Source organism: Felis catus, chromosome B3 (genome assembly GCF_018350175.1).
Source record: "Felis catus isolate Fca126 chromosome B3, F.catus_Fca126_mat1.0, whole genome shotgun sequence".
NCBI classification, from domain to species: domain Eukaryota; kingdom Metazoa; phylum Chordata; class Mammalia; order Carnivora; family Felidae; genus Felis; species Felis catus.
Window position 1 is genome coordinate 4,120,713 of NC_058373.1, and position 16,739 is coordinate 4,137,451.

At 50.6% G+C, this 16,739-nt stretch overlaps 1 protein-coding gene across 6 annotated transcripts in view; it reads left to right on the forward strand.

The window, feature by feature from the left end:
* Nucleotides 1-14,535, forward strand: part of HOMER2 (homer scaffold protein 2) — a 115,709-nt gene extending 101,174 nt beyond the window's left edge. For all 6 annotated transcript variants that reach the window (XM_045058742.1, XM_045058741.1, XM_023254863.2 and 3 more), the window contains 4 exons: nt 2,150-2,306; nt 3,607-3,717; nt 4,301-4,381; nt 5,530-14,535. In XM_045058742.1, coding sequence (XP_044914677.1) covers nt 2,150-2,306; nt 3,607-3,717; nt 4,301-4,381; nt 5,530-5,718 — 538 coding nt within the window. In that variant the 3' untranslated portion in view covers nt 5,719-14,535. The remainder of the gene's footprint in view (nt 1-2,149; nt 2,307-3,606; nt 3,718-4,300; nt 4,382-5,529) is intronic.
* Nucleotides 14,536-16,739: the final 2,204 nt, after the last annotated feature.

Genomic DNA, 16,739 nt, shown 5'->3' on the forward strand with positions numbered 1-16,739 from the left:
TGAAAATCTAACAAACTATGAAAAACTATGAAAAATAATGTAACATCTCACAAAAATCAATAGCTTCTCTATATACAAACATCACATAGAAAATATGTATTTGAAGAAGAGATTTCCTTTAACAATAGGAGCTAGAACCATAAATTACACGAGCCAGAATCATAAAATACAAAAACTTCAGAAAATACAGTATCTCTGTAAAGAAAGCTTTAAAATGATTTTGAGGACTATAAAGAATAATTAAAAAATATATTTTCTGTTGTAAAGTAGTAGGAAGCCTTGATATTTTAAAAAGAATCAATTTCCAGGGCGCCTGGGTGGCTCAGTCGGTTGAGCATCCGACTTTGGCTCAGGTCATGATCTCGCAGCTCGTGAGTTCGAGCCTCGCGTCAGGCTCTGTGCCGACAGCTCAGAGCCTGGAGCCTGCTTCTGCTTCTGTGTCTCCCTCTTTCTCTGCCCCTAACTCACTTGTATTCTGTCTCTGTCTCTCTCAAAAATGATGATAGATAGATAGATAGATAGATAGATAGAAGGAATCCATTTCCCCTAAACTGATGTATAAATTATTTAACACAATCCCCATAATAATATCAACATGACTTTAATTTGTAATGACTACACAGGCTATGTGTATGTTTTTGTATCTTGAGATGGCCCTTTTCTGGAAGGCTGGGCTGATCTGACCCCGTGAGCATATTCAGAGCTGCTATCCTTGGGAATCATCCCGTTCCCCCGGCGGGGGGTTTGGCCAGCTTCCCCCAACCTTCCTGTGGCTGAGAAGGTGCTCTCCTCAGACTTGCCCCCATTAAAAAGCTGGGTCATATGAACTCCATTTTACAGATGAGGAAACTTAGTCCCAGGTGGTAAAAAGTGAGTCCTTGCCTGAGGTCCCATGGCTAGTAAATTTTTCCATCGTGCCACCTGCTTTTCACTCTTTCGTGGTTTTAACACAGCACTGCCTGGATGAAAACGTTTCACCCCTAAAAATAAATGTTTTTAAATCCCCACTTAATGAACAAGTGAATTATAGGAAGAGAGCATGAAACCATTTCTCTAAATCAGCTTACATTCTCGATCATTACCTCTGAAATTAATCAGATTATATTTTACCTTTTTTTTTTTTTTTGCTATGGTGTTTGAAAGCTTATCTTTTCCAGTGAAGTTCCTAGATCCTTGAGACTAGGATGAAAGGTGACACAGATTATTGAGATACAGTCCTATTTATTTACTGAAAAAAAAAAAAATCTCCCCCCCCTTCCCCCCATCAAAAAGCATTTAGAGACAGAAGTCTGGTTGTTCACCCAGGCAGGATTGATAAGAATCCCGGGCTTGCCCTGTGTGTCCTGTGCGGCTCAGCCCTCGGGGCACCCACGACACCCCACGCTGGGCTCCAAAGCCAGGAGACAGAGGAACATGAAAGCCAACAGTACCTGAGGGGAACCTGATTCCAGTTTGCTTCTGGTTTTTTTGTTTGTTTGTTTGTTTTTAAATGTTTATTTTTGAGAGGGAGAGACAGAGCGCAAGTGGGGGAGCAGCAAAGAGAGAGGGAGACAGAATCCGGAGCAGGCTCCAGGCTCCGAGTTGTCAGCACAGAGCCCGATGTGGAGCCCGAACTCGTTGAACCACGACATCATGACCCGAGCCAAAGTCAGATGCTCAACTAACTGAGCCACGCGGGCACCACCCTCCCGCCAAGTTTGTTTTTTGAAGCTCCTTCAGGGAGCACAGAGGATGAAGGGCAAGCACGAGGTTGTTTTGGTCACATGGAGGTGTCCCGCAGACCTGTGGTCGTCCTCTGCCCCTGACGTCAGGTCAGCCTGGGCCCCCTCTCTCACACGGTCCCTGTGTCCTCTGCCCTCTGGTCTCTGGCTCTGGAGTCCTCTTGGGGCCTGGAGGGGACACAGGGGCCTACTATGGCCCGGAGCCAGTGTCTGTCATACCTGGTGTCCTCAGGTGTCCGGGATTGCTGGAAAGGGCCTGGCTGTCATGACACTCCTTCAGGAAGGGACGCGACAGGACACGACGCAGGGCTCTGGGGCCAGGGCCCAGGAGGGAGCGAGGGGGTCTTGCCCGCACTGCCGGGGTGGCAGGTGGGGTGGAGCGGGGCGGAGGGCACACGGCCACCCGGTCACCTCCCGCGCCCCCGCAGCGCCGCCAACGTGAAGAAGTGGGAGGTGGAGCTGCAGACCCTGCGGGAGAGTAACGCCCGGCTGACGGCAGCGCTTCAGGAGTCGGCCGCCAGCGTGGAGCAGTGGAAGCGCCAGTTCTCCCTGTGCCGCGAGGAGAACGATCGGCTCCGGAACAAGGTGGGCGCCGGGACAGCGGCCGTGGTCGCGGGCTGCTTTGTTAAGTTCAGGACCGGGCGGGGGGGGGGGGGGGGGGGATCGCACGGAGGCCGGTGTTCACTTGGCTGTCGCTCCCCCGTTGGCCCCCTGCCCGCCCGGCCTGGATGGACCCGCAGAGCCGCCCCCCTGTCCTTTGGTACGGGTGGCGCGGAGCCCTGCCTCGTGTTGTCTTTTTCATTCCGGCGCCGTAAGTGCTGCTGGCCAGGGCGCCAGGCCAAGTGCCACTCCGCGTTCCCTCCCGAGGCCTGGCCCAGTGGCCTGCCAGAGGGATCGGTGGCCCTTTGCTGCTCTTTCCAAGCAGGGAGTTGGTTTCTGTTTGCGTCTGAGTCTCAGACCCAAACCCGGGAGGAGTCCGCTCCCCTCAACGAGAAGCATTGGGAACCTCCAGGGTGCAAGGTAGAAGTCAGTGGGGTCCCCAGCAGCTCCTGTGGCTGGGGGTTCAGACCCCGAGAGCTGGTGTGCCGGCCACCTCTGAAAATGTCCTCGTGGTGACCGCCCAGTGCCCTTTGCCTCGAGGCCTGCCGCTTGTTTGCGGGACCCCGTCGGTGTGGGGTTCTGTGTTACCAGCGGGTTGCGTTTCTACTGCGCACGTGCGCTCTGGCCGCTGGGAAGCACTCAGCATCAGACACACAGCAGTGCCAAGGTGGTGAGGCCTTTGCGTCCCTTCTGAGGGGGTCAGGACTGGGAAGGGGAAAAGAATGAACTCTGGGGACTCCCCAGTTCAGTCTGCACGTCTCCTGTCTCCAGGAGGGGGCTCGCGGGCCAGGCCCTTCCTGCCGTGCACCGGTAAGGAAAGGTCACCCTGATTTAAAATGTTGGCAATGTCCCTGTGTCCCATTTGGTGGCCATTGTCCCACACGGCTGATTGGTTCTCTTCCCTGCTGGCTTAAACCTTTGAGATGAAACAGAATGATCCAGGACCTGGTTAAACGATGTACCGATCATTATGGGGAGAAGTAGATAGATTCATGGGACATCCGGCCCCTATACTTGTGAGGAATCCTTTAAAGCAAACCTGAAGTTCCTATCCCGTGGCTGAGAGAGAGAACCGGAAGTCTGGCTCGTCCTGAAGCCAGGTTTGGTGACGGGACTGGGCTCTGCCAGGGGTGAAGGAGGGCAGCCGCCCGGAGTTGGTTCGTAGACGTGAGGAAAGATGCGAAAGGGGGTTAGTTTGTGGTTCTGTTTGGAAAGACAGCATAAACAGCCGTGGTGACCTTCTGTTTCACCACCGAAGTAACGTCGCATCCCTGCTTTGTTAAAGATTGACGAGCTGGAGGAGCAGTGCAGCGAGATAAACAGAGAGAAGGAGAGGAACACGCAGCTGAAGCAGAGGATCGAGGAGCTGGAGTCCGAAGTGCGGGAGAAGGAGACGGTGAGTGGGCCGGAGGGGCCGTCCATGCCTGGGACACGGCAGGTGTCTGGGGAGCACGTGACTTGCCTGGCAGCTGCCTGGGCATCCGCGGGGGACCGCCCAGAGCTGCATCGAGGCACAAACGCTCAGAGCACGGGGCCGACCCTGCCCTGCGCAGCCCCCACACCAGCTGTGTCACCAGGCCACGGCTCCAACCCGTGGGGGAGCTGGACGCTTACGAAACACTCGGAAACTGTGACAGGTGATCTGCGATCAGGCAGTTGGGGCGGGGGTGGGAGGGGTTGGCAGGACAGCTGAGGTACCAAACCTCCCAGCCTCAGTTTCCCCATCTGCAAGTTGGGGATCGTAAGAGCACCTGTCTTTTCTGTGGTGGTGTGCAGACTTCACGCGATAACAACACCTAACACACCCGGCCGCGCGTTACGTGTTAACTTCATCCCCGTTGTCGTTACGCAGACGGTCCGGACTCAGCACAGCTGCCTCCGTCGGCTGCACACGGGTCGTGGACGTTCACGAGGGCTTTTTTTTTTTTTTTGATCTGACTTGCTTTCACGATTTTTTTTCAAACCTCTGTCCCCCGTAGGAGTTGAATGACCTCCGCAAACAAAGTGAAATCATACCTCAGCTCATGTCAGAGTGCGAATACGTCTCTGAGAAGTTAGAGGTAAGGAAGGGCGCATCTGCCTTGGCTCCGACTGGAAGGTGTTCGTGGGGGCTGCCCGTTTCTCCAGGCTCCCCCTTTTCACACCTCCCTCGGTAAAGAACAGTGACTTTCTAGTCCTGAAAAGCCGTTGGTAACCACCTGCCAGATGCCATCTGTGACCCCTCCCCAGGGTGCAGACTCAGCAGTGTTTGCCTTCTGGTTTTTCCACTTCTGCGAAGGTGTCTTGTGAATAATCATCGTGCGGTGACTGATTCCCACCCACAGAAGTCTCTGCAGAGTCTTTGGGCGGTGAGGAGCCCAGCAGAAGGGAGGGCGGAGAATATAAGACCCCGGTGCTAGTCCACCTTGCCCGTGACCTTGGACTTAACCTTGGGCACCCATTCCCCCCCCCTCCCCCCCGCCACCGCACTGGCCTCAGGTTCCCGATCCACAGAGAGGGGTTTCCACATCCCCTTTCACCTCCAAGGGTCCCCCCACTTCAGGAACGACCCCCATATTAGTCGGTGGTTCCTGTACACGTGAGCAGAACACTCCTGATCACGTCCATAAGATGAAGCTCTTACTGGATGTGAAGAGCACAGGCTTACACCTTGTTTAAGGACTCGCAGCCACCAGACCCTTAGGAGCTCGACTGCCCCCTTGGTCACACCACCTGATGCCGGTGCCCAGACCGCTGTGCCTGAGTCTGGCACGGCTCCGACCTTCCTCATGGACCCCAGAGGCTGGCCCGGGAGCCTCTCCGTAGAGCCGGGGAAACAAGTCACTGTCCTGTTGGACCTGCTTCTCTGTCTCAGAATGGAACTAGCATGTGGTCTCTGCTGACCGTTCTGGGACTGGGGCGGAAAACCCCGTGTGCTAGGCCTGCGGGCTTCCTCCCCTGGGCACTCTGTGAGAAGGCCCTCTTGCCTCAGGCTCCCCCAGGCAGGACCCAAGCTCTGCGTCCTGTGTGGAGCCGCCCTTTATCAGCTCAGGTGTTGGTCACGCACTCTGCCAGGGAACCATCAGGAAAGAGGGTGCACCGGAGAGCCCCGAGTTCTGTGCTGACGTCAGCAGGCACAGGCGTGGGTGCTGGGGGACTTAGCTAGGGATGCGGGCCCCCCAGAGGGAGGGGGTCTCGGTGACCGGTCCCCTGGTGTGTCTTCCTTCAGGCGGCAGAGAGAGACAATCAGAACCTGGAGGGCAAGGTGCGGTCCCTCAAGACGGACATTGAGGAGAGTAAGTACCGCCAGCGCCACCTGAAGGTGGAGCTCAAGAGCTTCCTGGAGGTGCTGGACGCGAAGATCGACGGCCTGCACGACTTCCGCCGCGGCCTCTCCAAGCTGGGGGCCGACAGCTAGGGGCCGTGGGCCGAGGGCTGGGGCGTCCTCTCGTGTGCGTCGCTCTGTTAGTGCAGGTGTGGTTTGTTGCGCCTCCACACCCGTGGTGCCGTCCACTCTCCCCTCCGGAACACACGCCTCCTCTCGCCTCCCTGACCTCGCGAGGCTGCGGACATCTGGAAGGTTCTGACTCAGGAATCCCGCGCTAGGTCTCCCTTAAACGTTTACGTAGTCAGGGCAGGGATGTTTGTATCTTTCTTAAGGGCTGTTGCGACCATACCAACTGAGCAAAGGATTTTCTATTACAAACAGGAACACGCTTTCCACCTCCTTTTTTTGGAAGAACGTTCAGAGCATTTGAACGTCCACCAGGCACCCGTGCGCGGGGCATGGGGGTAATGCCTTCCCTCTCGGTAAGAATCAAGATGCTTTAAAGCAGCCGCTTAGTAGAGACTTGTCCGGAGAGAGCAAACAAGTCTGGGTGGGCTCACAGGCACTGCCTGCACCCACTCTGCCCCCCTTCCACCCACCCCCAGTTCGTAGGGTTGCGACAGTGTTCCTTTCCTGGGTTTTAACTTCTGAGCAGATGACTGTGCTGTGGGGACAGCGTGCAGTGAGGGCGCCTAGCACAGTGCCTGGCACAAAGGTGCTTAATAAATATTTGTTTAACTAAACAGATAAACAGCACTTAGTGTTTTAATCGACACCCCCCCCCCCCCCTTCCCAGCCTCCTGCCAGCAGGGTCCATTGGATCCTGTTGAACAATCCTTCCTTTTGCTGATCTGGGCGAGTATCAGATAGGAATTTGACTCACTGTGTGTGGTCAAGCTTCTGGATGGGCTCGGGTGGCCCTGGGGCAGGGCAGGTGGCCACGGAAGCAGCAGGAGCTGGTCTGAGGCCCCCCAGTGGTCCATTCATGGTGCTGTGTCCCTGGGCCCTTTTGAACTGGGACCACCCTTCTTCTCCAGGCTTGGGATGTAGGCCAGGACCCTGTGTGGGGAAAGTGCTCGCCCAAGCCCACGAGGGAGAGTCTGCTCAGCCTGGCTGAGCCGTGACCTTAGCAACAGGGGAGCCCTGCCTGCCTCCCTTCCTGCTAAGGGAGGGACCAGAGACATTCAGCTCTTCTCTCTTACAGAGTTTCTCGGCGGGGCCAGGGACATCTGGGTGCCCTGCACGTGCCTTGGCTACAGGCATTTCGAAATGCCTTTCGGGATGTTGGAGGCCTTACTGCCTCCTTGCCTCCCTCTGCCTGCTTTGAGAACCACCAAGAGAGCATCCCCTTCTAGAAAGAGTTTCTAGAACTACCCCCTGGTGAATCTGGATAAACAACAAAACAGCCCGAGGAGGCAGTGGGACACACACACACGCACGCACACGCCCACACGCGCGCACACGCCCACACGCGCGCACCCTATGGTGAGTCCTGCCACCGAGACCGTCTCTGAGCAGAGAGGTCTTATTTGGGAGGAGGGAAGGCCGGTCGTCTGGAGCACCGAGGCACCTCGGGGCAGTGGGGGATGGGGGCCTGCAGGCCGAGTGGGGCAGCTTTGCCTGAGCATGCCGGGCTCGTGGCGCACGGGCAGTGGCAAGCGTGGGCAGCCCTCTCGGTGACAGGAGGTAGGGTGCTGCCGTCCTGCCCTCCCCAGAGCTCCGGATGGCACAGTGGGTAGCAGCTCCCTACTGGTCAGGAGACCAGAAAGCCAGGCTGGCCGTGGTTTGGCCCAGCAGTGGCTGAAAGGGGGTTCTTCTCAGGCCAGGTCAGACCACCTGGCTGCAGACTGGACCTGGGGCTGCCTGGGAGCAGCCGGGATTCCGAGACCTCAGCCTGGAGCCTTCCGATGCCCAGCACTCCTGCGTGTTAGGTCACTTACTGGTCTGGAAGGGACCCTCTTGACTGACGGGAGTGTGCTCGGGTGACCTGTTCACAGGGAGGTAGAGTTGCCGAAGCCCCTGTGCATTGCATCTTGCCGTTGGTAGGAGACGTTGGCAGAAGTTGCACCACGACCGCTGTGTCCCTCCCTGGTCAGGCCCCACGATCCCTGCCCAGCCATCCCTGGGGAGTTGGGTGAGGACCCTGAAGGTGGGAGGTGAGGACCCGCGAGTGGCCTCGTGCGTTGCAGCCCAGGAGCTAAGAGCGGGACGGGCTCCTCAGAGAGCGCTGGGTTTAGCAGGGAAAATACAACAGCCGTACAGAAGCACTAGCCTCGCCCCTCCTTCTGCTTTTCTCGGAAGATCTCAGTGCTTCTTCACCGACTTTATTTAAAAAAAAAAAAAAAAAGTCCTGGGGACAACCTGGAGGGTCCATGAAGACACTGCCTGGTCACTCACCCCTGGCACTGTGCGTGTGGGCTCTGTATAATGAAAATGACCTGCTCAGTTCGCCCCAGTCTCTGCCTGAGCCGGTGTAACACGTCCTCACTTATGAGGGCGTCAGCTCCACTGATGTCCTGTGCTTGGCATCATGGAAAGCCAGCGTGGGCAGCTCAGCTCGCCCGCCTCTCCGCCCCCCCCCCCCCCCGCCCCAGCCCCATGAGCACGTGGCCCCGCCGTGCTGCTGGGACACGTATCGCCAGCCTGCCCTTCGTTTCCAGATCAGGCCTCCTCTGATTCCAGCACGTCCAGGGCTGGCTGCCCAAACCCGATTGGCTTTTGTCTGCGTCTGTTAAAGCTGGGGTCCAAAGCGGGGGACGTGCAGCACAGAGCCCTGTCATCGTAATGGGCCTGAAAAATAATTTTCCTTCTGAGTAGAGACCCAGTTGGCAAGGGGAGGAGAGGTCTTCCTAGTGACAGGTTGGGGCAGTATGGTCATGCCGTGAAGGGAGAGCGAGCCAGCATCCACGTGAGACCTGGAATGTGTGTGGCGCGTCAGTCCCACGCCGTCCAGCACGCTGTCACATTAGACTTCAAGTGGGTGAGAGGGTCTCTCAGGGTCATTCCCCACTTTGCAGACAGTGACACGCCTGTCACCCAGCTAGCGATCAGCCCCAGGGGGCGCTGCATCCAACTCTGCCAGACCTCGGTCCCGCCTCTTTCCGGGAGTCTTGCCACTCTTCTCCCTTGGTGACCTTTTGGCGCTAAGAAAACAAATTCTCTTGTGTCCTGATGAGACCACACTGTGGTCATATGGTCATATTATTTTAACGTGAGTCCACAGCAAGCGATGATTTATAAATGAGCGAACTAGAATTACATTTGCGTTCATTATAGACAGTAAGGTCCATTTGGCAAAGCCAGAGTCATTCCGAGACACTCCTGGTTACAGTGATGTCCGTGCTTTGAGAGGCCGGATCTAGGAAACACGAACACGTCGAGTTCTTTGTTGATGGCTCTAGTGGAGACAGAGCAGTGGGTGCACAGCAAGCGAGAAGCCCTGAGATGTTAGAGCGAGAGGTAGCGCTCTGGCTGGGAGGTCCCCCATGGGAAACGTGGACTCAGGGAGGACAGAGTATAAGTCGCGTGCTCCCAGAAGCATCGCCATCTGCCCGTTTTAAAGGACTGCTTTTCTGTAGAAGTCGGGGCAACGCGGGATGAGAGCCAGCCACGGGGCACGGCAGGGACCGTACCGGGGACCTCATGTGTGGCCAGGTGCACCCTTGGAAGGCAGACTTAGCCTAGGCCTTCGAAAGACGCTGCCCTGTGAGACGGAGCCAGCCCCGCTCTTTGCTGATCCCTGAAAGTGGGTTGTTGTGCCATCGGTCCTTCTAAAAGTTACGATTCTTTCTTTGAAATACCATTGGATTTTGAAGTGCTGACCATTTAAACTAGAAGCTTGTAAATCAATGTCCGTACATATTTTTAAATGATATGCATGGTTTAAGAGGAACCTAATTCTGGGTACGTGGTTTCCTCCAAAAGAAAACATTATCTATTCCGGGGGTGGTGGGGTGGCATCATGGAGAGGGAATCCTGTACAGAAATGTATGTTCTTTAAGTGTCTTTTCCATACACCTGCCTCAAGGATTGTTACTCTTTAAATGCCAGCCAGGCAAGAGGGGGACTTTGGTGATAATTTGGCAGCTGGATGGAACATTCTAGTGAACTTAGGAGTGTGTGTGTGTGTGTGTGTGTGTGTGTGTGTGTGTGTGTGTGTTGGGGAAAGAGATGGGAGAAACTACAAAGAACAAGGTTTTAAATGAAAAATACGTACACCTAAGAAAGAATAGCCTTTAACACTCCTGGTGGTGATACTCCGTGTTCTGGAATCTATGAGAAGATGAGTTTCTGGGTCTTTCGTTTCGAGTGGGGTTGTACAGTGCCCTGCGCTCTCTGATGATGCAGAGCCTTGTAAAGAGGGGTCCCCCCCCAGTCACACAGACCCCTGGTGCCCCTGGCCGGAGCCCAGAGAAACCACAGTGGAGGTCAGACTGGTACATTTTGGCAGGTGGTTGACAGGTCTGATGATACACAGCTGCGGGGCGTGTGTCACTGTTGTTAGGCTGTTGTCCCACTTTCGGTATCAGGTCCTGACTTGAAATAGTCGTAGCGATGTCTCGTGATGTAGCAGGCCATTAGGCATTTCTTACATCGAATGTAAGAATTTAATCATTAGTATGAAGTGGTCAAGTGGGCTCTCCCAGGAGTACTAGGGTTTGTTTGGATTTTTTTCCTTTTTAAGTGCATTTTTGGTACATGAATAATCTATACATTTTTTTTAAAAAAAGGAAACTACAGATGAGTGAAAAGAGAAAAAGTCACCTATCAGACCATCTGATTATAACCACTGTTAACATTTTGATAGATATCTTTTCAGACTTTTTTCTGTGCGTTTATATGTTTTATTACTTTTTTCGTGAAATACAGTTATGTTATACATACTGTCTTAGCACTTGCTTTTTTCCCTTGTGGCAGCGTATTGTGACTCGATTTCTATATCACTAAAGATATAATTCCATCATTTTTAATATCTATAGAGGTTGTCCCTTAGGTTACTTAGGTTTCTGAATTTTTACTGTCACAGTTGATGAAATCCTTCATTCTAACATCTTTGTAAACTTTTCAGAATATTTAGGATGATTTTCTACAGTTGGGCTTACCAGCTCAACAGCGTGGTGGGCAGTCCACCCAGTACTGCCCTGTGCCTCCTCCTGTCCTTCCTGGGCGTGTGGGAGACTACTTTCCAGCCCCCTTAAAGTCACGCGGGGTTCCATGACATTCTGGCCAGTGAATTGTGAGCAGAAGTGACGTGCGAGACCCCCAGGCTGAGACTGTGGGATGCTCTAGCCTCTGTCCCCTCGCCTCAGCACGGGGTGATGTCCGGCGATGGGGCCTCTGTCCGCCTGGCTCCTTGAGTGACTGTGGAAGAGCCCCCGCTCCCCTCAAGACACCCACCCACCTGCATGGACGTGGGGTGTGGGTAGACAGTAAACCTTAGGTGTTGTGTGTGCCCCTGGGGTTTCAAGGTTGATTTGTTACTGCGGCATAACACGTCCTATGCTAACAAAACACGGTACGCATATTTTTAGGACTTTTAATATGTATTGCCTCAAATTGCCTTCCAGAAAGACGATACCAAATTAGACTCTTACCAGCAGCGTGTGAGAATGTCCTACTCCCCCTTCAACACTGGTGTTACCGTGGGGGCTGGTGGCTAGTTTTGATATGCATTTTTTCATTAGAGTGTGACCCTCCCTAGCAAAAATATTCACTGGACAATATACTTTTGTACTTTACCTATTGATCCCTTCTGGCCACTTTTCTCATTAACATTCCATGGTAACGATACTAGAATTTTTAAAAAGTAAAAATAAGTAAACTAGGCCAATCAATAAGGAATAAAAATAAAATGAAAAAAAAAGGTTAAATCTATGACCCATCTGGAATTTTTTTACTTAAACTGGGAAATCTGTCTTTTCTCTACAGATATGAAATTCCATTTTTACTCTGTCCCCAGTCCTCACACACGGTTCAGTGCTTCTGAACTTTCGTTGTTCACGTCCTGGCACTGGTACGACACTGTTTGATCATCCCATATTTAGAGTAAATGCCTCCATTAATTAAACCTTTTCAAAAAAAAAAGTCCCTTTTGTATATTACTATTTCTAAAAGAAATTTGCTATCGTTTGTAATGTTTTGAAGAATCAGAAACTGGATCATGTAAAAATTTATAGGTTACTCCTACAATTCTTCAGCGAGAATTAACATCTTTATAATATTTAAACTCTGACCTCAGTAAATTTATGAAATCGTATGTTCCTCAGTATATTTCTTCTAGTGTAGATAATTTCTGCGCCTGTGCTTGTAAATGAGCTCTCTTGTTCATTATATTTTCCAACTGCTTATTCATATAAAGCATTAAGAAAAATGAAAATTAGGTCCATTGATTTTTCTGATCTAAAGTATTATAGGAGAGTTGTATAAAGTGTACCCATTAGGAAAAAACATAGACTGAAAGTCCCCCATAATGAAAATCTCTCTGCCCCAAGATAGTCCGTATTTACAGCATGTGCCTCATTTTTTTTCTAAAAGTCTTTTTCTCTTTTTTCTCATTTTGACCACATGCTACAACTCTTGAACTACTTGAGTCTTTTTTTATTTGGCTGTAGATCTCAGGCGTCTTCCTGTGTCAGTCCGTATCAATCTACCTCATTGGTAACTGTGCACAGAGAGCAGCGTGTGTGTGTATTGGTTTATTTAACGTGGCAGTTGGTGGTTTATTTTTTAACTAGCCAATCACTGAGTTTTCTTTTGTTCTCATGTTTTTCTGGTTGTTAATTCTTTTGCCTTTCTCAGGTAGATAATAGTTGTGGGTGGTGATGATAATTTCACCTCCATATTTTTATCTTATTTCACTTCCTTATCATATTGACCAGCACTCTTGAAAGAACATTAAGTAACACATATTTAATTGTGCTGGCATTTTACATTCTTTTATACATACATATATATATATAGATATAGATATATATATACACACACACACACACATATGTACATATATGTATTTGTATATATATATATATATATATATATAAAGATATATATATACACACACACACATACACATGCATATACTTAGCAAGAATACTTCTAGTGTTTGTCTAAAAGTACAAATTTGAGGGGGCACGCGGGTGGCTCAGTAGGTTAAGCATCTGACTCTTGATTCCGGCTTAGGTCATGATCTCACTCTTCACGGGATGGGGCTCTGCACTGACAGTGTGGAGCCTGCTTGGGATTCTCTCTCTCTCCCCTCTCTGCCCCTCCCCTGCTCGTGCACACACACACTCTCTCTCTCAAAATAAACTTAAAACAATTTTTTTAAAAATAAAAGTACAAATTTGACTCAGTGTAAGATATTCTTAATTTATATATTATAAAGTTATATCTTCTCTTTCTAGTTTGCTGAAAGGTTTATCAGTGATGGATGTTAGGATTTTATTAAATTTCTTTTCTGCACATCTGTCGAGATGATGAAATGGTTTTTATCATGACCTAAGATGAATCATTTTAATAGACTTACTGATGTTGAGCCCTCTGTGCATTTCTAGAGAAACCTGGGTTAGTCATGGTATATTACTCTTTTAATGTAGATCTGCACTCAGTGTTAACAGTGGTTATTTATGATGGGTTAGTTTATGGTAGATTTTTGCTCTGTGTTCTTATCTGTATTTTCTGATTTTTCTACAAGTCTTGTGTATTGTTTGTATAATAAAAATAAGAGCTTTAAAATAAGAAAAATATCCCAAACTTGGTTTGCTCATATCTTGGAATTTTTCATGTGTTAAGATGGATAGTTGTATAATTGTTTTTCTCCTTTGTCAGGTACTGGTGTTGGGTTTATGTTAACTTCTTTTAAAAACAAACAAAATGGCGCCTGGCTGGCTCAGTGGGTAGGACATGTGACTTGATCTCGGGGTTGTGAGTTTGAGCCCCACATTGGGCATAGAGCTTACTTTAAAACAAACAAATAAGAACTTGGAGAGTTCTTGCTCTCTTTTTTTTATGCCCTGGACACAGTTTAAATACTATTTAGGATTTTTTGCTCCTTGAAGTTTTTATAACCTGTGTAAAACTGTCCCAAGTCTAGTGCCTTTTTAGGAAATAATTCTTTGACATTTTTTCCAGTATTTTCCAGGCTCATGGGTCTCTTCAAACTTTCTTCCTATTCTGTGAGTTTTGGGCCATTTAACTCCTAAATAAAGATTGTTAAGATTTTCCTATTTGCCAGTGTGGAGTTGTTGTATTCTTCTTTCTCATTCATGACGTTGGGTGTCTGTTCTTTCCCTTTATTTGTACGCATGTTCCCAGGATTATTCTATTTCATCAGTCTTTTCAAAGAACTTAAATCCTAATTTACTCCACCATTTTATGATTTTTTTGTTATTTCCTTTATTTTTTCACCTCATGAATGCCATTTTAATTTTTTCTTGTTTAAATAATGGACACAGGTACTAGCAGTTGTAAGGCTGTGACTTCTCTTCTGAATATTTCCTTATCCATATCCCTCAAATTTTTAGGCAGGGTGTTCTAAGGTATAAATAATTTGTAATTTCAGATTTGACTTTATTTTTTACCGGAGAGTTATTTGAAATTATGTTTTTTTAATTTCCAGATAATTTTATATTTGCTGTTGTTGTTTTTAACATTTGTTACAAATTTCAAGTTTAACTGCTTTGCTGTCAAAGAGGGGATGGCCTGTACAATTTCCGCATTTTGGAGTTTTATTGATATCTTCTTGGGACCCAGCAAATTGTCAATTTTAATATTCCTAGGAAAATGGAAAAGAAGGTATGTTCTCTGAAGGGAACAAAATTCAGTCTGTATGTGTTAATTTGACCTTATTACTTATAATATCATGGACCATTAATTTTTACTTGATTCATTAAAGACTAAGGAAAATGAGTCTCCCACTACTGTCGAATTTCTATTTTTCTTCTGTTTCTAATGGTTTTTGCTTTATGTATTTCAGTATGATGTTATTCGGCAAATTATCTTTTTTATATTTAAGGGGGAATTTTTCCCTTTGAAGACTTCTATACCTTTGTGAGTTTTACCTGATTTTGTTGTAACGGAGTTGTTTACGTAGAAATACATAGTTCAGTAAAATGTTTGTGTCTGTTTTTCAGTCAACAAAAATCTTTCAGGATTTCAAAAATCCTTTGTGTCTTCAGAAGGTATTTTGGAAGCTCTTGATCTCCCCAAGGATAGGTTTATGTTCTCCGGGGTCAGAATGAGAGCTTTTGAGTGCGCCAACGTTTCCGATTCTCGGTTTGGGGCAAACGCATACTTGGATATGCTTAGCAGACACCTTCCCTTCAGGGGGTCACATTTTGCCTCCATGGGGCCCCTAGCACAGCTGTTCTCAACCCGAGAGGCACGTTTCTTCTGCGGGGCTAGCCTTCGGAGCAGAGGGCAGCAGAGAGTAGAGACGCTTGTGTTCCTGGCCGTTTGGGGGGGCGGGGGGTGGGGGGCGCGTGCTAATCTCAGAGACTCATTCTGTCAGAAAAGATTTTTCCAGAGCAGTTTGAACAGATTACTCACATGGCAAAGTCTGTGTCAAGCAGAGAACCAGCTTTTCCCAAACAAACGTAGGAGGTGTGGATCTCAACCCACAGCTCAGGAGCGAAATTAGTAAGACCTTCTCTCTTTTCCCTTCATTCAAGTTAATGAATTTCTGTTTTGAGTCCCCATTCTGTCGAGCCCATGCAATTTGATCTGGGTCAATTCCGGGACCCCCTTTGCTCCAGTTTGAGTCTTCAGAGGTTTTGGGGGGGGGGGGCTTGTGTATCTTTCAAGGTACTGGGGGGGGGGCTAGTGTTCCTGCCCCTGCCCCACTCTGCCGCGCACCCCGCTCCCTCTGTGACATGCTTGCGTGCTCGGGAGTTCAAGAATTACGCAGACGTTCCTGTGCGGCAGAAGTCTCCCCGAGGCTGTCCTGGGCCCTGTCTGCAGCCATCCTATTTGACAGCCAGGGTTTCGGGTAGAGGGTGGCTGAACGTGAAGGGTCCGCAGGACAGGCCAGACGTGTTGGCACGGAGTGCGCTGCCGAGCGGAAGCGGCTCTGTGGCTCCTGGCGCCTGCTTGTTGGCTTGACGGCCTGTCTGCAGGCACCGGCAGTTAGCTTGTGGGTTAGCCCGAGACCCTGACCGTGACCAGAGCCACCTCCCGGAGGGGCCTCCTGCTGCCGCATCAGGTCCTGTGTGTTCTCTCTCTGGGGCGTTTGGCCAGGTTGGCCTTGCTCTTGACTTACTCCTCCATGACTCTGAGGTTTTCTCTCCCGATCCTGTCTTAACTTCTCACTGTTCTACCTCCTTCCTCTCCTCCTCCCGCTCTGGAGTGTTGGGGTCTCCACGGATCTGGCCCAGACCATCTTCCCTCGAGACTGTCCCCCAGCGTTTCAGGGCGTCCGTGGTTGATTCCGTCAGCCGCTGCTGTGCACCTGGCCTGTGTCCCCGTGGCCCCTGCACAGGTCAGCTGCCGTCCTCCAGCACCGCCATCCTCCCCTCCGTCCCGGCCCCTCTCATGATCTTGGGTTCCTCCCTCGGGCCAACCAGCGTCTTCACCCCTGCCCTGCTGCTGGTCTCCTTTGGCCCAGAGCTCCTTCATGCTCCGGTTTCTCACATGGGCAGGTGTCCAGAGGCCTCTTCCCAAAGCTGGAGGCATCGGTTCTTACCCCACCTCCCCACATCTGCAGGGCCTCCCCGGGCACCTGGCCCGCCTAACTGTGCTGTTCCTGTTCTTCCTCTGCTGCCTGGAACCTTCCCTGTGCCCACCCCCCTCTTCCCGTAGCCAGCCCGCAAACTCAAAGGTGGGACTCACAGACCTCCCACAGGTGTTCCCCCTGGTGGAGGGAAGACCATGTGTTGCGGTGCTAATGGAACCCAGCCGATGGGGGGTCTGTGTCGTCAAGAACAGGGGCAAGAGCACAGCCAGCTTGTCTAGAAGCGGAGGGCCCAGGCCACTCTGAAGACCCTCAGACCCCTGAGACGTCAGGCTCGAGGGCTCCCCGCTTGGAAGGAACCCGCAACGACTACACCTGCTGCACGCCTCCCTCCCCACAGCCTGTGAGCGCTGGCCGCCTGGTTTGCAGACCGCACGCTTCTGGG